This window comes from Eptatretus burgeri, chromosome 13 (assembly GCF_056783735.1).
Source record: "Eptatretus burgeri isolate ZD-2024b chromosome 13, Ebu_testis_v1, whole genome shotgun sequence".
NCBI classification, from domain to species: domain Eukaryota; kingdom Metazoa; phylum Chordata; class Myxini; order Myxiniformes; family Myxinidae; genus Eptatretus; species Eptatretus burgeri.
In genome coordinates, this window is record NC_140973.1 from 34,307,948 (window position 1) to 34,331,610 (window position 23,663).

The 23,663-nt window shown below is 46.5% G+C and overlaps 1 protein-coding gene across 9 annotated transcripts in view; it reads left to right on the forward strand.

The window, feature by feature from the left end:
- Positions 1-23,663, forward strand: part of LOC147014221 (neuronal cell adhesion molecule-like) — a 395,545-nt gene that overhangs the window by 230,654 nt on the left and 141,228 nt on the right. For all 9 annotated transcript variants that reach the window (XM_085851995.1, XM_085851996.1, XM_085851991.1 and 6 more), the window contains one exon: positions 949-1,093. In XM_085851995.1, coding sequence (XP_085708121.1) covers positions 949-1,093 — 145 coding nt within the window. The remainder of the gene's footprint in view (positions 1-948; positions 1,094-23,663) is intronic.

Here is a 23,663-nt window from a genome sequence, read left to right on the forward strand (position 1 = left end):
ATGACATCATAACGAAGGCACCTATGATGTCATAAAAATCAAACTCATTCCCCATGAGGAGTACTTGCTATGTGCTAAGTTTCAATTTTTTCCTTTGTGTGGTTTCAGAGATGCAGAGCTCCAATTTTTTTCCTGTTTTTCCAACATGGCTGCCATACCCCGTGACCTATGACATCATAATTATCATTAAAACATTCCACATGAATAGTCGCACCAATGGTGAAAATTTCATCTCAATCCGACAAGCGGCTGCGGAGAAAAGCACGAAAGGTCTGTGCGGACAAACAGACAAACAAACAAACAGACCCAAATGCAATACCCTCTCCTTTGGCGAAGGTCATAACTAATCTTACAGAAAGCTAGGAATAGGGCTAGACAGGACGAAATGATGTAAGGCGTGACGTAATATGCAAGTTTAAACCAATTAGAGCCAGAGACGTCGAAGTCACGCCTACAAACCAGCACAATATAATTTAGAATGTATTTTTGGGATACCATCATTATTTATGGTCAAAAAACCCCCCAAGTAGCCTATGTTCACCACCAGGTCAAACTTGGTCAATGGGCCGTTTGGTGGCAATTGGCCCAGTAGTTTTCACAAGATTGGTGTTACGCGCGCGCACACACACACACACACACACACACACACACACACACACACACACACACACACACACACACACACACACACACACACACACACACACACACACACACACACACACACACACACACACACAGAAAATGACATTTATTTATTACATTATTTGGTGAAAATACAAATAGAACTGGTAGAAATCGTGTGTGTGTGTGTGCGTGTGCGTGTGTGCGTGCGTGCGTGCGTGCGTGCGTGCGTGCGTGTGTGTGTGTAAGCCTATCATTGTGCTGGTGTGAAAATGTCTCAGTTTCAAAATTGACACATTTATAATTGGTGCGGCACATTCTCAGATGCAACTCGAATTTTGAAACTCGAGAACCTTCGTGTGCCTCGACTTGGCACGGCCTCTTTCCGGTGTGACGTGTCCCACGATCCTGAGCTGGAAGTCACCATATTTTGGGGAGAAGGCAGACCGGACCTCATGTGGAATGATCGGTATGATGGCTTTGGGGAACATTTCAAACGTTAGTAAAACTGAAGGTATTCTCAATATGTCAATAATTTGATGAGATCTCCCATTGTCACACGTAAGCATCGCAACACATAAGCACTGGTCCCAGGTAAGCATTTAACCAGACTTGGCAGCATCCCCTTTGAGTCTGGAAGGTCGATGGTTCGAACCCGAGCTGAGTCATACCAAAGACTTTAAAATGATACGTGCTGCTTCCTTGCTTGATGCTCAGCATTTGAAAAACAATCAAGCATGGACAAGCAACCATAGGTTGGAAACCATTGTGCATGCTTTATGGGAATTTATTTAATGGCCTCCTCCTGTGTTGAAATTCCTTATAAGAGAACTATATTTATTTATTTATTACACCACAGTCAGTTTTGGGTTCACTCGAACAGGCTCGATTAACTCGATTAACTCGAATCAGTAAATTGGACTTGAGTTGTAAATTGAACCTTGAAGATGATCAATTAAAGTGATTATGACTTTATGTCATTTGTCCTTCGAGCAAAAGTGTTAATGACTTAATGTTTTGTGAGTTTATTCGAGTGTTTAAAACAACATTTACTGCTCAATTTATGTTGTAGACATCAAATATTTCATGGTTTCTCTCAAAAAGTGTAGATCATTGTGTGCTGGTATCATGACCAAATTATTTGCCTGTGCATGTGAAAGAGATGTTGGAGTAACTTAATGGCAATAATAGGGTGACTAAGTCCATATAAGTATGAACTGCCATCAAGGTCATGGGCCCAGGTTAACGACGAGGCAAATGGTGGGCTAAATTGGACCCCTCCTGTGTTTATGTTCCTCACACACATATTTTTGTATATCCTTGTGTGAAGCCGACTCTAACTCAGTTATCTCAACAAAAAACTTACAGCACCACGACATGCCACAATATTAGTAGTCCAAGGCAATACAAGAAATAAAAGCTCCAGAGCAAGGTAATTTTGTTCATCTAACCTGCTTCATGTCACCGCTACACATCTTCAAACTTGGAACTTGTATTTCATCCCCAACACAGAATACCAGAACCAATTGTCGATGATGAATCAATCAACCGTTCCAGGATGGCGGTGTTGCCGAAGCAGTTATGCGGCTAAGGAACCTTCTAAGAAGTTTCCCATTGTCATCTCGGAGAATCCAATTTGGTTTTTATAATTCGCAATTGGCAATCTAGTGGATGAGGGGCTTGTTTGCTTTTTGCAAAAGAGGGAGAAAAAAAGGATCAATAGAGGAGAGATAAAAGAGGGGGAAAAAATCAAAGGGAAGGTAGGAGACGGGCAAGAAAATTCCTCGGCAAAGGTATACACACTGCATGTAGAACACCAACACTGTATCAACGTTGCAACCGACCATTGTAACCTTTGCCTACCTTGGACCAACGTCTGTGTGCTCGCTGGGATGTAGCAAAGCAAAGCGCATGCTCATCCTTGGCTACTCACCCAAGCCACCTGTACACATGTATAGTTGTTACCTCAAGGTATTTGATAATTTGTTTTGAACTCATTAGCAGGCCATATTCTGATTAGTTTTCCTGGAAACGATTTCACATACGAAATTCTCTCCAAGTATAAAATCCCTATCTCATCTCAGTTCTAACTTTCTATTTTTTTTTTCTGCTAGCTGTGTTCTCTCGGTCCTGTACATGCCAATCCACCATCTCAAAAATTACACTTCATATTACTGTAAATCTCTTTGTACATCTTAAATTATTCTATCATATACCCATATAATGTTGTTTTGTCTAATATAAACAACTTCAATTTATCCACTCTTTCCTCATCAATACGATCTGATATTCCCGAACAATGTTTCCATGCTCTGTGCTGGACCCTCTCTCATTGCACGATGTAATCCCTCTTATAACATGATGATCAAAAGTAAATTCAGGGCCAGACATCATCTGAATTAGCCTGAATATCCCATCCTAATTCATAAGAACTAGAAGGGTACTCGGTAGAGCGCATACCGCTGCCACCTCATGCCTGATCCACGAGAACATATCTGGGCCAATAAATTTTTGAAATATCATGCTATACAGTACGATATCGTTTTTGGCCCTGTCTCTCAATGGTGAACAATCACTTAAAATATTTTAGTGACCGGATCCAGATTCGGATCTTCACCAAAATTGAATCAATTCTTCCTTGTCACACACCCAACCTGTCCACGAAGTTTCATCCGAACCCGTTCACATCTTTTTGAGATATACTGTACACAAACAGACAGACAAACAAACAAACAGACAGACAGAAAGGTGTGAAAATATAACCTCTTTCAGCTTTCCTGGCAGAGGTAAAAAGAGCAATCAGAGATTGCAGATTCTCATCAGGACTTGTTTTGTGTGGTGTTTGTGTAGTTTTGTCTCATGTATTTTGTGTAATGTTTGTGTACTGGTGTGTCTCACAATTAACTAGAGGGTAATTAACATCGGTAGAGTGCAAAACCTCCGCTGCCAGTACTGCTGGGTCACTTAAGTGAACCTGATATCTTATTAATTGTAGGTCAAAACGGATCAGACTCGACTGAACCACGATTGAATAAACTAAACTGGATTGACGCGCATGTAGAAATGCCCAAAAAAAAAATGGAATTTTTTTTGAAAAAAAAGTTGCTAAATTTTTTTTTTTCCTCGAACAAATTTTTTTGGGGGATGGAAATCACTTAAAACATGTAGAAATGCAAAAAAAAAAATTCAAATATTTTTCAAATAAAATCAAAATTTTTTTGAAAAAAAGTTGCAAGAATTTTGTTTTTTTTTCTCCAACAAAGTTTGTTTTTTTGGTTGGAAATCACTTAAAACATGTAGAAATGCAAAAACAAAAATTCAAATCTTTTTTCAAAATGGCCGCCATAGCGGCCATATTGGACTTTGGACCAACTCCAAAATCTAATGGCATGATCCTTGGACCATACCTAATCCCTCCACCAAGTTTCGTCGAAATCCGTCCAGGAGTTTTTCCGTAATACTGTTCACAAACAAACAAACAGACGAGTGAAAACAGTAACCTCCGTCCATCTTCGATGGCGGAGGTTAATAATCTACATATAATGGAGCAAGTGTATGTGATTATGTATGTACGTATGTTTGTATGTATGTATTGTTGCGAATTCGCACCCGCCGGCGTGCGAACGGCCACGTAACTCGAATCGCGGAACGTCGCCCACCGGACGGACAATTCAGTCGTGACCCTCCTGGAACTATCGCCCGGAGCCAGTCACGGGTGGGCCTTTCGAACTCACCACAATCATGCCAATCGGCCACCCGCGTAGGATAGGGTTGCTCGCCAAATTCGATCTACCTAAGTACCTGTGCGAATGATCGACTGGGCGATCGTACCACGCCACAGGCTGACTCCGGACACGAACCGCTTAAGCGGTCCGTTCCGTGCTACAGTGATAACCGAGCGGTGTTATCGTCGGCCTTGACGGTTCCGATTAATTACCGGGATGTTGAACCCACTACGAAACCCTTACGTGATGCAAGATGGAGATTCAAATGGAGAAAAGACGAAGCGAAACGGGCACAGTTCAACATGCAAGCATTTTATTACGCGACACACGGAAAGCACGTATATACAGCCATACACAAAAAGCAAAGGCAAGAAGAAAACAGTTGACACCGACCTAACGCGTACACACGGCAACACTTACACAGTTTTACTTCACAGACGGCACCAACACCCATTTACACAAAAGCAAAAGAAGGAAGCCACCCTCACAGACAAGGAGGCAGACAGGCCCGTAGGCCAAATGTGCGCGGGACCTAGAGGAGCGGCCAGATCCGCGAGACCGGGGAGGTCTTACCCACGTCCTCGTGACGCGTTGGCGGGCAAGCCGGAAAATGTCCGTGCCGCTGTGCCCCGACTCCGTACCCCTGGCGTGCTCGTTGGCACCACGTTTGGGGTGGGGGAGGAACGGGGCCCCCTTTGCACTATCTCAGCGTGGGGGAAGGGGAAATTGTTGATGCCTGGGGGAGGGGAATGGCTGGCTGGCTTGGGTCCCGCGACGAGACAAGCGATCCCCCACACCGCGACCTCGTCGCCGACCGCCGTCCTCCTGGCCTCGGACCCGAGCTCCCTTGCCCCGACCCGCCGCCTGCAGCTCCACTGCGCGCACTCCCCTTCTTCCAGCTCAACTCTCAACTCCGCTCCCCAACGCTCAATGCTTCTCGCTTCTCTCACCACGCTTACGCTTAGCTCCACCAGTTCCACATTCTTCTCTTTTTCAACTCCCCCAGTTCCACACTCTCCTTTTTTGCGAGTCGCCTTCCGCTCACACCTTTATAGCTCTCAGGAGGCGCCGATATGAAAATTCCCGGATCAGACCGCGATTAGAGGCGGGGCCACACCGCCCCCCGGTCAGCCATTGGTCGGGCAAAAATGGGCGTGAACCTCCCCTGATCCGATAATTTGCAAAGACGGACATGGACCGAATTCACCTATACGCGCCTGGAGGCAGGGCCAAGCCGCCTCGCGCTTGCCCATTGGACGGAGGAGAAGTGGGCGTGAAGCATTCCTGATCCGCGGATTGACGCGTTCGGCCTCCATGGCCGAACGGCTCCGGGAACACGACGTTTGGTGTTGACTGGTGGTGTTTGGAAATGGCCGTAGAAGCGATGATGGGGGATGAAGTTGTGAAGGTAAAGGCGAAGGTGGTGGTGTTTGCGAATGGTTGTAGAAGCGATGATGTGGTAGCGAAGGTGGTGGAGGTGGCGTCGTTGTGGTGTGGTTGGCGCTATGGTGGGGATGGCGTGGTTGTTGAGATGCTGTTTGTTTGAAATAAAAGATAGAACAGAAAAATGGCTAACTCAAAGCGTCGCAGCCCAGATGGATCACATAAATTCCCTCGATACAACGGGTTTGGGCGAACTACACATGTACCTCTGGAGATATATCACCTGAGGGCCCTTTATGGTGTAATGCGAATTTCCACAGCCGTAACAGTATGTAATGTGTGTATGTAATATATGTTTGTTATGTATGTGTGTATGTATGTATGTAATGTGTGTATGTAATGTATGTTTGTATGTGTGTATGTAATGTGTGTATGTATGTGTTTGTATGTAATGTGTGTATGTAATGTATGTATGTATGTATGTGTGTACTTAATGTATGTATGTAATGTATGTGTGTATGTTTGTTTGTATGTTTGTATGTATGTATATAATGTATGTTTGTATGTATGTATCTATGTAATGTGTGTATGTATGTAATGTACCTACAGTATTGTTGCGGATTCGCGCCCGCCGGCGTGCGGACGGCCACGTAACTCGAATCGCGGCAGCGGCACGTCGCCCACCGGACGGACAATCCAGTCGTGACCCTCTCGGACTAACGCCGGGAACTAGTCACGGGTGGACCTTTCGGTCTCACCGTGATCGTGCCAATCGGCCCCCGCGTGGGATAGGGTTGCTCGCCAAATTCGACCTACCTAAGTACCCACACGGAGGGTAGACCGGGCGATCGCACCTCGCCGCAGGTCGACTTCGGACACGGGCCACTTCAAGCGACCCGTTCCGTACTATCGGGATAACCGAGTGGTGTTATTCGTCGGTCTCGACGGTTCGATTAATTATCGGGCGTTTTAGCCCACGACCAACCCTTTACGTGAAGCAAGATGGGGATTCAATAGAGGAAAAGACGAAGCGAAGCGGGAAAACAGTTCAACAATAAGCACATTTATTTCGCGATGAACGGAAAGCACACATATACAATTACACCAAAAGCAAATGTAAAAGAAGAAGACAATGCAATATTACACAAAAAGCAAATGCAACAATGCAGATCTAACCAACTACCGGGCACACGGCAACACTTATACAATTTTACTTCACAAACGGCGCCGACAACACATATTCCCAAAAGCAAAAGAAAAGAGAACCACCCTCCAGGATGATGGGGGTAGGCGGGCCTGGGGCCGAGACCGTGTCGGGCCTACCGTCTGATGATGAGACGCGAAGTGGCGGTGGTGCCTCAATTCCGCGGGCCTCGCGGACAGTGTCTGGTAGGGGGTGGGAAAGGGGCCCCCTTTGTCGCACTATCTCAGCGCGGGGGGAAACAGGAGGGGGTTGCTGATGCTCGGGGGAAGGAGGATATCACCCTGTCTCGGGTCCCGCGGCGAGCGTCTCCTCCTCGACCTCGGGCGAGTTGCTGGCCTCTCCCTGTGCAGCTCCCGGCACCGACGCGAGCACCCCCTCGCCCGCCTTCGCCGCCGTCACCTCTCCACAGCTCCGTCTACTCGCCCTCTCCGTCTCCTCTCTTGGCTCGTCCCAACTCTTCACTCTTGACTTCTCCCACTTCTTTCCAGCTCCACCGACGACTCTCTTGAACTCCGCACAACTGTCTTTACTGACGAACGCAGCCGTTTATATAAGCCCCGTAGCTTCGCTCTTTCACCCTTGACCCTCTGCCTCCGACCCTTCACCTCTCTAACTGGCCCCCCATTGGCCCGAGGAAAAGTGGGCGTGAATGCTTTTTGATCCATGAATTTGCATATAGCGTCCGCCCTCCAACGCCCTGGAGGCGGGGCCAAATTGCCCCTCGCTCACCGATTGGACGGAACAAAAGTGGGCGTGAGTCGTTTTTGATCCGTTTTTCTTCGGAAAGTCTGTGATGTCTCTGAATACGCTGCTCGGTGCGCGCCCTGCACGAGTCCAGCATCGGTGCCCACTAGTGGCGCGAGATGGTGTGGATGCGATGGTGGCGAGTTGTGACGGTAAAGGTCGTGGCGGTTGTGGTGAAGCGGCGTTGTGGTTGGTGGTTGTTGTTGTGAAGCGGCGTTGTGGTTGGTGGTTGTTGTTGTGAAGCGGCGTTGTGGTTGGTGGTTGTTGTGTGATGGCTGTTGAGACGTGGTTGGTGGTGATAATAATGGCGGCTGGTCCAAAATAAAGATAGTAAAAGAAAAACGGCTATCCTGAAGAGTCGCAGCCCGCATGAATGACATTTATTCCCTCTAGACAACGGGTTTGGGCCTAACTACACATATACTTACCGAGATATCTCACCTAAGGGACCTGAATGGTGGTTTGTGAATTTCGTCAACCACAACACTACCCCTCCCCTTTTTACAGACTCGTCCCGAGTCGTCAAATTTTCGTGTGCCATCATGTGTAGTTTTCCCCTAGTACATTTTACCTACGGATCCCTGAGTGCGACATTCATGGTATTCGTGTCCCCAAAATAAATAACCTGAGGGCTGAGTAACTACCTAAACAAACTCACTCACACAGACGACTTAAATAAAACTGCCGGCGCTAAGACAAACATGCCGGGGGCGCACTCATATTTACAGTACATCTTAACCTTAACTTACAAATTTTACACTAAACCATGGCCCAGGATCAATGAACTCTGCAAAAAGAAAGCAGTTAGCAGGGAGCCAGGCTGCTCACATGCAGTCTCTGGCTCAAACAATGCAGGTGACAGGGAACGTGGCCGGCTGCTCACACGCAGTCCAAGGCCTTCCCTTTTGAACTGAACGCAGTGAACCACAACGGTGCATGGGCTGCACAAACGTAGTCTCCGTGCCAGCTCAAGTGGCACACGCAATGAACACAACGAATGGATGGATGAATGGATGGACACAAACATGGTGCACGGGCCGCCACTGCAGGCCCGTGTTGTAGCTGCCAACAGGGCAGTTCCCGCAGCTTGCAAACTGTTGCCTTGATCCTGGCGCACATGGCAATGAACAGGGGGGGGGGCAAAGCAAAAATTGAACGGGGCTGGTGAACAGGGGCAGTGGGCATGGCATGGCAAAGGCAGCAGGCAAACACAGCCCGCAGAAGAAGAACTGGCCGGCACGGGCCTTGAAGAAAAACAGCCAGCCGGCAGATGAAGTGGGCCGGCACAGGCCTTGCAGCATAGCAGCTGCAGACGATCCAGCCGGCACAGGCCTCGCAGCAAAACAACAGCTGCCGATGAAGTTGGCCAGCCTGTGCCGTTCCGTGGAGGTTGGTGGAGGGAGTGCGGTGGTGCTGGCCACTTGGAAGGCGGGCTTGGACCTACCTACCTGTCTCCCTCCCAACCTATCGCCTTTGCCTGTCACTGTACATACCCACTCCCTTAATTTGTCAAACCCCAATTTAGCCCCAACTTATTTTTTTGTTTTTATTTTTACTTCCCCACTATAAATCGTCCCCTAACCCCCTGTACTGTCCTTGTTCGGCTAACCTATCCTGTCACCTAGCCTACTCCCAACCCCTACGTTCCCTTCCCGGAGGGGAATAAGGGAGAGCTAACGTCCTGTGTCGAGGCCCAATTCAAGCCTCAGGATGGCCTCCCCAGACTTCAGCGATCTAACCCAAAGTGGGTCCAGCAGCCCACAACGAGAGCGAGGGGATGGATGGTGCGGAGGGGTACACTTCCTATCTACCCTAACCATTTAACTGTTAAACTACCCCGGGGCTTTCAACAAGCGCCTCTGGCTTAAACTATTGGTTCTAACAACCCAGATTCCCGTCGCCTGTGTTGGTGTCCTCACAATTTCGGGCCTCGCCCCCCAATTTTCTCTCCGTGCCCTCACACGGTCTCATGGCTGGGACACGTGGCTCCCTTTGGCAGGCACGACCCTCTGCCGATTCTCCCGCTATGGCACCCCCGGGCACCACACTGCCTCCTAGCCTACCAGCTCCCTAAACACCGGGGAGTGCCCCCCATGGCACCTCCCCTGAAACGCACACGTGGCAGGCTGGCTTCCCAGGCCCCTTTCCGAGGGTCACCCGTGCCCACAACACTGCCCACGCGGCTAATGGCGCCCCGGCCCCCCGCACCAAGCAGGCGCACCCGTGCCCACTACGCTATCCCGGCCCCCCATGGGCCCTTGGCCTACCACGGCCGACTAGCCTGGTGCCCGGGGTACCCACTCAGCGATACTCACTTTTCGCAGCCATGCTCCCAGCCCGTCAACAGGGCTCCTGCACCCCTCCAAACGGGTTTCGAGCTTACACTCCCACCAACAGCAAAACGACCTCCATTTTTTAAATTTGACTAACCCCCTAACTCACTCTACACTGACCCCGGGGTCCCTTGGGCGGGAGTCACTCCTCCCCCCAATCCCTCATTGCACCATGCATTCCCCATTCGCTCCATACACACAGACCCGCTGGCCTCACTCACTCATCATGTACTCACCTCACAACTCTTCAACACACACACACCGCTGAACTCTGCCATCCTTCTCACTACCTCCCCTAACTAACTCGTGCTCCCACGTCGTCCCTTATACTATATCACGTTCCTTTTAACACTACGTAGCTAAACTACGTCCCCGCTACACATCCACAAGTCTGTCACTGTCTCCAAATATCCCAAAAATCAATTTCCCAACCTAAATCTGACTACAATCCCTCTAACTAATCCATTCCACGGACTCCATGAGGACTTACCCCTGCCCCATGGAGTCGGTCTAACTAAGCTAACCCTTCCCCCTAACTAGTTTCCATCCTGTGCCCAGGGTAAGGGGGTCTTCCACCCCTTGCCCAGGAATCCTGTCCACCCGAAAGTGAGGCTTGCTTTTTTTCTCTTTTTTTTTTTTCTTTACATGCGCAGCGCCAGCGCGGCAACTCACAGCTCGCGCACTTTGCATCTGTCCGTGACGTCATGCAGCTGCACGTGTACCTCGTCCCTCCTTGGACGGTACCATCCGGCAGGGATACCCCTCCTGCCGGATTCCAACCCCACGTGCAGCCATGGCGTCACCGTGTGCATAAAAAAAAACACAAGCCCCACGTCTCGAGGGGTTCCCCACGCGAACACATGTGCTTTGCCCGTTGGAGCTTAACACACACGCCCGCGTGGAGAACCCATCCGGTCCAAATCCGAAATCCTGCCTAAACTTTGTCCGTCCGCGGGATCGGCAAATCCACCACGTGTGTTTCCGGACCGGGACTTCACTCTCGCAAGCGAGCACGTGGGGGCCTCGTGCGTTGCACAGAACGGACCTCGTGCTCACTGCTGGGTGAACCCGGCACGGTTCCCGAAACAACTACAGCCGCTACTCGGCTTTCTTTCTTCTCATGTCGCCTTCGTCGCCATTCAACCCACGCACACCTGCGTGTTACGACGCTCACACTCCATTCCATTACATTCACACCGGGAGACGCGGCTGCGTGCTCCCGCATGCCAACCGACATCTCCCTCACATACCGCTCTCTCACACACACGGTCTCCCTTGCATAAACCATACCACTCACACGTGGTGCTCCATTCACTCGCGCCTCACTCACACACGCGGGGGCACTCACCCGCGGTGCCTCACTCATACAGGCCGTTTCATCCACACACACGGCCTCTTCCACACACGGTGCCTCATCCACACACGGCGTGCTGGGAAGCACGTACTCTGGCACCATCGCCACCACACCACTCACACACGGGGTCGCTTCCACACACGGGGACGCACTCACGCCTTGCGCCACACACACCGGGACAACCACACTGGGGATTCGTGTCCCCACAAGGGTCTCCGGGGCCTCTATACCCCCCAAGCTCTCCGTGCACTTGTCCACAGCACTCCTCCCCTCGACCTCGCAAAGCACGACCGAACTCACCTGGTCGTGACTCGCCTCAAGGGGGCATACTCCCTCCCCTCGTTCCTGGAGGAGGCCATCCAGCTGCTCGCACTGGGTCCCTACACGCTCCGCGAGCTCACCCCCATTATCCTCCACTACCTCCGTGTGTGTGTGTGCGTCTCTAAACCCGTCATTATCATGCAGTCTCTCCTCTATTTTGTCTGTCTTCCGTGTCTCTATACATTTTCTCTCCTGGTTCCTTTTTCTGTCTCTTCCTGGTTCCTTTTTCCTTCCCATCTGAGTCGTTCTTTCTCTCCGAGCCCCATTAGCTGTTCGTTCTCCCTCCGTAGCTCCTCAATTTCCGTTGACTCCAATCTCGCTCTCCGTTTTAGTTGTTCAATTTCACACTCATATAGTTGTTGTTTTCTCTCCCACTGTTCCTCCTGCTCTTTGTTTTCCAATCTCATAGTTTCTTTCAATTGGCTCATTTCCTTCTTGTGTTTCATTCGCTGTTCTCTCACTACTCTTCCTCGTTTCCTCTCCTGTCCTTCCTTCTCCAGTTTCATGGTTTTCTTGATTTGGTTCATCTCCATTTTGTGTTTCATTCGCTGCTGTCTCATTACTCTTCCTAGTTTCCTCTCCTGTCTTTCCTTATCCAGTTTCATGGTTTTCTTCATTTGGTTAATCTCCTTTTTGTGTTTCATTTGCTGTTGTCTCATTACTCTTCCTTGTTTCCTCTCCTGTCCTTCCTTCTCCAGTTTCGTTGTTTGCTTCATTTGGTTAATCTCCCTTTTGTGTTTCATTTGCTGCTGTCTCATTACTCTTCCTTGTTTCCTCTCCTGTCCTTCCTTCTCCAGTTTCGTTGTTTGCTTAATTTGGTTAATCTCCTTTTTTTGTTTCATTTGCTGCTGTCTCATTACTCTTCCTCGTTCCCTCTCCTGTCCTTCCTTCTCCAGTTTCATGGTTTTCTTGATTTGGTTCATCTCCATTTTGTGTTTCATTCGCTGCTGTCTCATTACTCTTCCTCGTTTCCTCTCCTGTCCTTCCTTCTCCAGTTTCATGGTTTTCTTGATTTGGTTCATCTCCATTTTGTGTTTCATTCGCTGCTGTCTCATTACTCTTCCTAGTTTCCTCTCCTGTCTTTCCTTATCCAGTTTCATGGTTTTCTTCATTTGGTTCATCTCCATTTTGTGTTTCATTCGCTGTTCTTTGTCTATCTCCTCGTACTCCAGCCTCAGCTTTTCTTTCAATTGGTCAACCTCAGATTCATGTTCTTTTTGTTTTCTATTCCATTGTTCCTCTCGTTCTTTCCTCTTCAATCTCGTTGTGTCCTTCAATCTCCTGATTTCTCCTTCCTGCTTCATTCCTTGCTCCTTTACCTTCTCCTCGTATTCAAACCTATTTTTTTCCTTTTGTCGTTCAGTTTCAAATTCATACTCTTTCAGTTTTCTATTCCACTGTCTTTCTTGTTCCTCCTTCTGCAATCTCGTCATTTCTTTCAACTGACTGATTTCTTTCTCCTGTCTCATTCGTTCTTCCTTCATTACTCTTTCTTGTTCCTCATTCTTTAGTCTGGCCTTCGCTTCCAGCTGTTCGATCTGTACAGTGTGGTTTCTTAAAGTTTCATTTTCCGTTCTCTTCCTTTCCTCTTTTAACACTCTCAGTTCGTTTTGTAGTTCCCTCTCTTTGTTTTGGTGTTTCTGTAACTCAGAAACTTTCTTTTCCAATTCCTTTCTCATCTCCGCACACTCAGACTTTGCTTTGGCTTCTAACTGTTCTTCCGGCTTGCGCTTGTGGCTTTCTACCCGTCTTCCCAGTTCCTCTGTCTCCGTTTTTCCCTCCAGTCCCAGCTTATCAACTCTCTTCGTCATGTCTTGAAGTCTTTTCTCACACTCCACCGTTTCGACCTTCAATCCCTCCTCTGTCTCCTGGCTTTCTTTTAATTTTTCTAATACCTTCTTTACCTCGTGTCTCGTCTTACACGTCCCCGAATTATTTTCTCGCCCGCCCCGACCGCGGGCCTGACAGCCGTTGCACTCCCCCCAGCTCGTTCGTCCCAGCACGTGGCAGCGCCATTTTCTCGCCCGTGGTCCGCGTTTCGCTCCCCAATTTTCTCTCCTGTCTTTCCTTATTCAGTTTGTCATTTATGCTCTGCGCGAGTTCCATAATCTGCCGCATTGTCACCTGCCCTGGCCACTCCCACTGACTACATTTAGTGGTGGAGTTATAATAAAAAAACTGACCAGATGAACGGCATCGATGCCTTTCCCAACCTTCTGGTACGGGTTTCTCTTGCACGGTGATCTCATCCTGAGCCATGGATTCTACATTACTATTACACATACCTAATCCACCCGGCACCCGCTCGCCTTGAGACGCCATCTTGCTTCGCTTAAAGGGTTAATTTAGCTCGCTCGTAATTTGGAGGGAATCGGGGGTCGCTCCTCTCACCCCTGGACCGATTCCCGTGAATTTAGCCGGAGACAGGAGAGCCCGTTTTCCCGTTCTCCGATACCAGTGCCGCGAGGAGGGCGATGAGTTTATATCGCACGACCTGACACCAGTGTTGCGGATTCGCGCCCGCCGGCGTGCGGACGGCCACTTAACTCGAATCGCGGCACGTCGCCCACCGGACGGACAATCCAGTCGTGACCCTCTCGGACTAACGCCGGGAACTAGTCACGGGTGGACCTTTCGGTCTCACCGCGATCGTGCCAATCGGCCCCCGCGTGGGATAGGGTTGCTCGCCAAATTCGACCTACCTAAGTACCCACACGGAGGGTAGACCGGGCGATCGCACCTCGCCGCAGGTCGACTTCGGACACGGGCCACTTCAAGCGACCCGTTCCGTACTATCGGGATAACCGAGCGGTGTTATTCGTCGGCCTCGACGGTTCGATTAATTATCGGGCGTTTTAGCCCACGACCAACCCTTTACGTGAAGCAAGATGGGGATTCAATAGAGGAAAAGACGAAGCGAAGCGGGAAAACAGTTCAACAATAAGCACATTTATTTCGCGATGAACGGAAAGCACACATATACAATTACACCAAAAGCAAATGTAAAAGAAGACAATGCAATATTACACAAAAAGCAAATGCAACAATGCAGATCTCACCGACTACCGGGCACACGGCAACACTTATACAATTTTACTTCACAGACGGCGCCGACCACACATATTCCCTAAGCAAAAGAAAAGAGAACCACCCTCCAGGATGAGGGGGTAGGCGGGCCTGGGGCCGAGACCGTGTCGGGCCTACCGTCTGATGATGAGACGCGAAGTGGCGGTGGTGCCTCAACTCCGCGGGCCTCGCGGACAGTGTATGGTAGGGGTGGGAAAGGGGCCCCCTTTGTCGCACTATCTCAGCGCGGGGGGAAACAGGAGGGGGTTGCTGATGCTCGGGGGAAGGAGGATATCACCCTGTCTCGGGTCCCGCGGCGAGCGTCTCCTCCTCGACCTCGGGCGCGTTGCTGGCCTCTCCCTGTGCAGCTCCCGGCACCGACGCGAGCACCCCCTCGTCCGCCTTCGCCGCCGTCACCTCTCCACAGCTCCGTCTACTCGCCCTCTCCGTCTCCTCTCTTGGCTCGTCCCAACTCTTCACTCTTGACTTCTCCCACTTCTTTCCAGCTCCACCGACGACTCTCTTGAACTCCGCACAACTGTCTTTACTGACGAACGCAGCCGTTTATATAAGCCCCGTGGCTTCGCTCTTTCACCCTTGACCCTCTGCCTCCGACCCTTCACCTCTCTAACTGGCCCCCCATTGGCCCGAGGAAAAGTGGGCGTGAATGCTTTTTGATCCATGAATTTGCATATAGCGACCGCCCTCCAACGCCCTGGAGGCGGGGCCAAATCGCCCCTCGCTCACCGATTGGACGGAACAAAAGTGGGCGTGAGTCGTTTTTGATCCGTTTTTCTTCGGAAAGTCTGTGATGTCTCTGAATACGCTGCTCGGTGCGCGCCCTGCACGAGTCCAGCATCGGTGCCCACGAGTGGCGCGAGATGGTGTGGATGCGATGGTGGCGAGTTGTGACGGTAAAGGTCGTGGCGGTTGTGGTGAAGCGGCGTTGTGGTTGGTGGTTGTTGTGAAGCGGCGTTGTGGTTGGTGGTTGTTGTGTGATGGCTGTTGAGACGTGGTTGGTGGTGGTAATAATGGCGGCTGGTCCAAAATAAAGATAGTAAAAGAAAAACGGCTATCCTGAAGAGTCGCAGCCCGCATGAATGACATTTATTCCCTCTAGACAACGGGTTTGGGCCTAACTACACATGTACTTACCGAGATATCTCACCTAAGGGACCTGAATGGTGGTTTGTGAATTTCGTCAACCACAACAGTATGTAATGTATGTATGTATGTAATGTGTGTATGTATGTAATGTGTGTATGTAATGTGTGTATGTAATGTATGTATGTATGTAATGTGTGTATGTTTGTTTGTATGTTTGTATGTATGTATGTAATGTGTGTATATATGTAATGTATGTATGTATGTTTGTATGTATGTTTGTATGTATGTAATGTATGTACAGTATGTAATGTATGTATGTATGTAATGTGTGTATGTATGTAATGTGTGTATGTAATATATGTATGTAATGTATGTATGTGTGTATGTATGTGTGTATGTAATGTATGTATGTATGTTTGTATGTATGTAATGTGTGTATGTAATGTATGTATGTATGTTTGTATGCATGTCTGTATGTAATGTATGTATGTATTTATGTTTGTATGTATGTAATGTGTGTATGTAATGTATGTATGTATATCTGCTCTTCACACTTTGGTTAGACAGCTGATCTGACGTCACCCACAATTGTCACCTGAAATACTTGACTTCAAGTACCGAGAGGACCCAAAAGAACCAAATTACCCCGAAGACCCAAAGGATCTAAAAGACCCTGAAGACCTAAAAGACAAAAAGACCACAAATACACCGAAGCCCCAAAAGACCGAAAATACCCCGAAGACCAAAAAGATTGAAAAGACCCCAAAGAAACAAAAGACCCCAAGGACCCTAAAGACCCTGAGGAACCAAAACACCCCAAGTACTTGAAAGACCCCAAGCACCCTGAATACCTAAAATACCCAAATAACGCATCAGACGCAAAAGGCCCAGAGGATGCAAACGACTCTGAGGACCCTGAACACTCAAAAGATCTAAAGGACCCAAAATACCTCAAAGACACAAAAGACCCATGAGGTCCAAATGACCCAAAATAACGAGAGGACACAAAAGACTAAGGGTATCGAAAAGACCCCGATGACCTAAAAGACTACAAAGACCCAAAATACCTAGATAATTCAAAATATCCAATGGGACTATCTGGGACCCATGAAAATTCTACATCATGTTAAATGTGACTTCCTCCATAAATATTGATCATAAAATAATTAATTTCTCAATCAATTGCTGAATAGCATACGTAAACTACCACTGTTTCATCCGAATCTGTAACTTTTTGAAAATTAAGTAATTAATCAAAAAATGAGTCATTAATCGATTAATTGATTATTCAATAAATCAAAAACACCCTTTATAGCCAAATCACTTGGTCACTGTCATGTCCAAATATCAGCTTCCTCGCTCAAAATATGCTTGAGATATTGCCAGGATGAGAAATAAAATAAATAAGTAATTAATAAATCTATAATAATGAAGTAATTAATCAATAATTAATTAATTAAAATAAAAATAATTCTTTTTTGCCAAAGCACATCTTCACTTTTGTTCCCCAAATTTCAGCTTTCTAGCTCAAAGGATGGCTGAGATATCGCCCAGAAAAACAAACAAGAAAGAAAACAGAGTAAAAACTGAGTACTCCCTTCCTTTGGTGCCCGGTGATGACGTCATACATCGCCGAGATATAGAATTGGGAAGGAGTAGGATACAAAAATAACCCAAATCAAAAAAATCAAATAATTCTGGCTGCCAGACCATGCGTCCGATGAAGTTGAATTTTATAACCTTTATTCCCCATCACTACGAGATCATACATAATTCGATCGATGAAGTGGTTCAGGAGCAATAATTTTTTGAGATTTTTGCTCAATCCAATATGGCTGCCAGACCATGTGACCTATCAATTATTCATGAATATTCTTGTATTCCCAATACTTGGGGAACATTTGTGTGAAGTTTCCCCATGATCTGTCCAGTCGTTCTGGAGAAGAACATTTTTATAGGTTTCAGTGTAATTCGAATATGGCTGCCAAACCATGTGACCTATGATGTCATATGTGTGACGCATTTTGTTCCTCATGGATAGGCGGTCATACTTGTAAAGTTTCACCTCAATCTGTTCAGCCGTTCCAGAGAATTAGATTTTTGAAGGTTTTTAAAATAAAAAAAACAATATGGCTGCTGAACCACGTCACCGATGACATCATCAATTTTTTTTTTCCTGTGGACCACTTTATCACTAAATGACCCTCAAAAAGTTTCATACTGATCGGATGTAGCATTCTACATTGAAATTATCACGTCATAACAAAGGTACCTATGACAAAAAAAACACACATTCCCCATGTGAAGTACTTGCCATGTGCCAAGTTTCCATTTGTGCCTTGTTGCGGTTTCGGAGATACAGAGGTCCAAAGTTTTTCCAACATGGCCACCACACCACGTGACCTATGATGTCATAATTATCATTTAAACATTCTAAATGAGTCGTTGCTCCGATGGTGAAAATGTATCAATCCAAGTGGTTGCAGAGAAAAACACTCATGTTTTGTGCGGACAAACAAACAGACAAAAATACGGATCCAAATGCAATATCCTCTGGCGAGAATAATAACATTTCATCCATCTTGCTAATTACTGCCTGACATATATTCCTCCATCTTATTATTCATCTGCTACCACCTGTTGGAGTGTTCAAGCTCCTCATGTTTGTTTATGAAGGTTTTAATCCCTAACTATCCTTTTTTCCCCTTCATCGTACTTCCCCTTAACTCCCCATCCCATCTCCGTACGAAGCGATCCCACTTCTTTTTCAATTAACTCTGCTGTCTGACCCACATCATCCTCAGTCTTCTCATTATCAGCAGAGAAAATAAATGAATATCAGGTGAGCGGGGAAGATTAGGCAGGACAATAGGTTTGAATATCTATTTTTGAATATCAGGAAAAATGTCCCACCATATTCTTCTTCAGGTACCTCGTCTTTCTGAAAGTTTAAAACTCTAATATTTCGACCTAATTTTAATTGCTGATTGTAGTGCTGAAAACATATGGCTCTGTACTTCTTCCTCCTATTCAAGCATATCCTATCTGTCCAAATCCTTTCTTCATTGCCAATATTTTTTTTTCCTCATTTGTCACAGCTGAACAACAACCAACTACCATTCTATTTCACTATTATCTTCTTTTAATATTATCTCAAATACCATACGGGCTTCTTTCACGTATCGTATAATTATATGTTTCTTAATTTCCTCCTACAAAAGTCAGTGATGTGATCGAGTGCAGTATCGTCCCCTCCCCTGCCCCACTGTTTATAAGGATGTCTTCCCTTCCCTGAACTTGGCATTGGGTTCTTACCCATTGTCCTGACCCATAAGTCCTGCTCACTTCCCTGACTCTGACTCTTATTACCTGGATCCTCGCTTTGCAAGAAGACCGTGATTACACTTGTCCCGTGTTGGCTTTACTTCTGTTCTGGTACATTTTTACCTCCAACACCGAACGTGAAGGAGCTGATGTTTTCAACCATTTCTGTCTGTTAGTTTGTTTGTCTGTTTGTTTGTTTGCCTGTGCACAGGATATCTCAAAAATTTATAGTGGATTCGGATGAAATTTTGTGGACAGGTTCGGTGTCTAACAAGAACGAACTGAATCAATTTTGGTGAAGATCCGGATCCGACTACTAGATTTTTTTAAGTGATTCTTCACCATTGAGAGATAGGGCCATAAACGATATAGAGCAGGATATCTCAAAGTTGTGGACAGATTCGGACTAAACTTTGTGGACATGTTGCGTGTGTGACAGGGAAGAAATGATTCAATTTTGGTGAAGATCCGAATTCGGATCTGATAATTTTTAAAGTGATTCTTCACCATTGAGAGATTGGGCGAAACTGATATATATATATATATATATATATATATATATATATATATATATATATATATATATATATATATATATATATATATATATAGCATGATATTTCAAAAATGTAATGGGCCCGATATGTTCTTGTGGATCAGGCATTGTGTGGCAGTGGTATGCACTCCACCGAGTACCCTTCGACTTTCCTTCTGTGTTCTATTTACAATTGCTTCTCTCTTCTCATACCAGTTAGATATGTATATTGTCATTGAAATTCCCACATTATCCACTTGCCAATATAAATTGAAGTCTACCTTCCAGCTCTGATATTTTTCCTTTTACAACATTATCTCCATCCAGGTAGACTCTAAGATTATATTTCTAATTCTGAGTGTCATTATCCACCCAATTTCTGCAATGAATGGGATATTTGCCTCTACCCCTTGCACCCTTGTGAGCATATGGCATCCTTCACAATCAATTAGCCTTCCCTCATTCATCATATCTTTCATATCTTTAGCTCCAAGCTCTTCTTTACCTTGAAACCTGCTTGCTCAAATTGCATGTACCTTTATTGCTTTTTGGAGGCTTGAACCTTCCTGCTCACCCTCACTCAGAATGACAATGAAGCACTCAGACTATTGTCACATCAAAACAATAGAATGTGTGACTCAGGTTTCCAAGGCAAGACTGCAAAGCGTTTTCAATGTGCAGGGTATTTTGGCTCTTGTATCCTTTTGTCCACATTATTTTTGATTTCCTCAAGACTATTCTCCACCAGCTCTTGTGTTAGAACTAAAATTTTTTTAAAAAACTATCACTTTGTAGTCGATGTTCCCTCTCTTTTCACCGAAGGTTGCTGAAGGCATTGTTATTTCATGTTTTTACATCAATTTGATGGAGAATTGAACGTTTTTATTGTGACATTGACCTGCATGGGAAAATATTGTGGTGCAGCAAATTTAGGGGGAATTGGAAAAGGGACTTGGAAACGTAAAAGGAACAAACAAACAAAGAAAAAACATAATTGGGGAATAAACAAACTTTTCTGAAAAACAGATGATGACCAATCATGTCCAGAAAGTCAGCCTTTGTGGCAGGACTGATGGATGCAATCCATTGTAACAGCTTTTTGTTCTGGCCATCCTGCTTATTTTGCTTTTGGCCTTCCTTTTTATTTTATTCTGCCAAGCACTGTATTGCTTCCTCTCTTTACTTTAATATATAATGCAGCATGCTCACGGATCAAATGGCCACAGGTGTCAGTCAGATGACCATGCCCAAAATACGGTACCCATACCCCAATTGATAGTCGGTTGAGACCTGGATTACAAGTGGTTGGAGTAAATAGGCCATTTAACAAAACTAGCCAAGAACCCATCCTTAAAATAGGTTGCCATAAGAGCCCGGTTTACATCAGATGCATTCCTGAAAAGTGTGACGAATATCGAAACAATCATCATCATCATCATCATCATCATCATCATCATCATCATCATCATCATCGATCTTTGTAAGGCCATTGGCCCCATCATGATCATTTACAAGGATGGGTTTCACAAGGTACATTTATGCAGTGTTTTGCCGATTTTAAAAATGAAAATCTGTTTTCAAAATCTACTCATGAGACACATCCAGGCTTGGAGTCCCCATGGCTCAAGGCTTGCTCGGCCAGGACACACGGAGCGCCAACATCAACGATGAGATCGCCTGCACCGTCTCCGCAAACGTTGAGCAGTCCCTGTACACACCCACGGCGATTACGGAGCAAGGAACGAGCACTGCTGTGGTTTGGTGTATCAAGGCCATGTAAACAGGCTGCAGGAATGGACCTGTAGAGACAGAACAGTAGGAGCTGCAGGCTCAGGACCTGGGACTGTGCATTCCCAGACAACACGAGACCGAGTGCTTCCCGCTCCAACGCCCGTAGCATTTCGTTCGTCCCGACGGTGAATTCACTCAGAGCGTTACGTGAGCTCCACCTGCTCAGCTGCCCTTCCTTTAGGGCCTAGGTCATTGTCCTGCCATCCTCCTTCTGCGACTCCATTCAATTCTGCCATTCTCGTGGGATGTAGTTCCGACGCAGCGGTCAGGGCCATGTTCAACAGATCGGTCATAGCCTCGGTGATGGACTTGGAGAGATTCAGGTCACATGACTTGGAACGGCTCGTCAAGCGACCGGCCACCCTCCACACTACATCCTGGACAGGAGGCCATGGCAAAGCATGTCCCATGTGGTGACGATGCAACTAACAAAAAATCAAAGCAATTTTTCACATAAAAATTAATGGAATTACATTATTAATTACAGGGGATGTGTTCCCAATGTCACCACTTCATACAGTATATTACATTTCGCTTTTTACCTATGATAATACCCTTTTTAAAAATTAATAAACAGTTATAATGAAGTATACATACATCTAAAAAAACAACACATTTACCAGATACATTTAAATAAAAATAAAGTTCTTCCAGAAGTGGTCGAAGTTGGTGTTACCTCTTCTCCCTCATACTCAAATGAACGTCAGCATTTTTATAGGTGGTGTGCATCGTACTCAGAGGCAAAGTTAATAACCCTACACTATCAATGGCACATTCACCAGCATCCATTCGACACATAACATCGAATTTCATCACTTTTAAGGTAACACTTTTACAATGCCTCTTAGCCATTCCACAGTTCAGTACATTTATTGGTGCTATGCGAAGTACTTTAGTTCTTTCAGTGATGTTTTTTTGCGATCTCCCAATTTGGTACTTTAGCAATGTATTCTGGCATCTGAATCAGTCTTGTAAGTTCTGAAAATGCTCGAGAATAAAAGGTATAACTTTTAAAGCGACATAAGTGAGAGTTGAGACGACAAAAATCAGGTTGTGGTATTTATGAAGCCACATTTCCAAGCTGGCCTCCAAAGCCAGTCGCCAACTGGGCATTCTCCGTCGTGCAAAGTCCTTCCTTGGCCCACCTGAGCTCCTGACCACATAAAAAGCTTTCATCCACAGCCTGATGGAGTACTGCTCTCCCCTCTGGACTGGTGCTCCCCCCTCACCTTTCTCGGCTTCACGTTGTGGAAACCAAGGCATTAAGGATCATTGGTATCTCCCGTGATGAGGCTGAGTCTTTGGGTCCCTCACTCTCTCACCGCAGGCAGATCGGTGTATAATGTATTTGATGAACAGGGACGAAGGCTCTAAAGTGGGAACAAAAGGTTTTATTCGGACATGGGCACAACACAGCACAGCACAGCATCCGCACATGGGTGGGTCACCTGATTCTGCTTGACCACGCCCTGGTGCATGCATTATCATAAACTACCGATACATCTCACGGTGGTCTTCCTGTCTTCTACAGTCTCCTCTCTGGTCTCACCCCCCACCCCCACTCTATTTGCGATGTATCCCCCCCCCCATATTTTCACAGGGTGCTCAAGGTCCGCCAGCAACCCCCTTCTGGTAAAACTACCAAAATCAAGAATCACTGCTCACCTTCACTCTTTCATTCCTCTTTTTTTCCCACCTTCGGAACAAACTCTCACACTTTCTTCAATCCCACTCTTCCCTCCAGGTCTTCAAAACAGCTGTTCACCACCATCTCTTATCGTCCCCCATCCAAAACCATGATCTTTTTTACCCCCGTGAATTCACCCCAAACCTACCTCCTTCAAATTCCCTGCTTTCCTTCCTGAAAGTCCCTGTCATGTAAGGACCTGAAAGTCCCTGTAGCATCCATCTTGTTTACCCCATGTACCCCGACCCATCCCTCTCCCTTACACAGATCTCCTCATGTCTCTGTTCCCCACTGTTTTTGTTCCTTCCTTCTCCCACCCCTCTTGTCTCCTGTTCACCTTGTTGTACGTTCTGTGTTAGCTCTCATATGAGCCTCGACATTGTATACAATTTTTTTTTTAATTACGTGATGCCGTTTTTGCAAAATGACATAAAACGGGGAGACATTAATCAGGGTACAGTATTA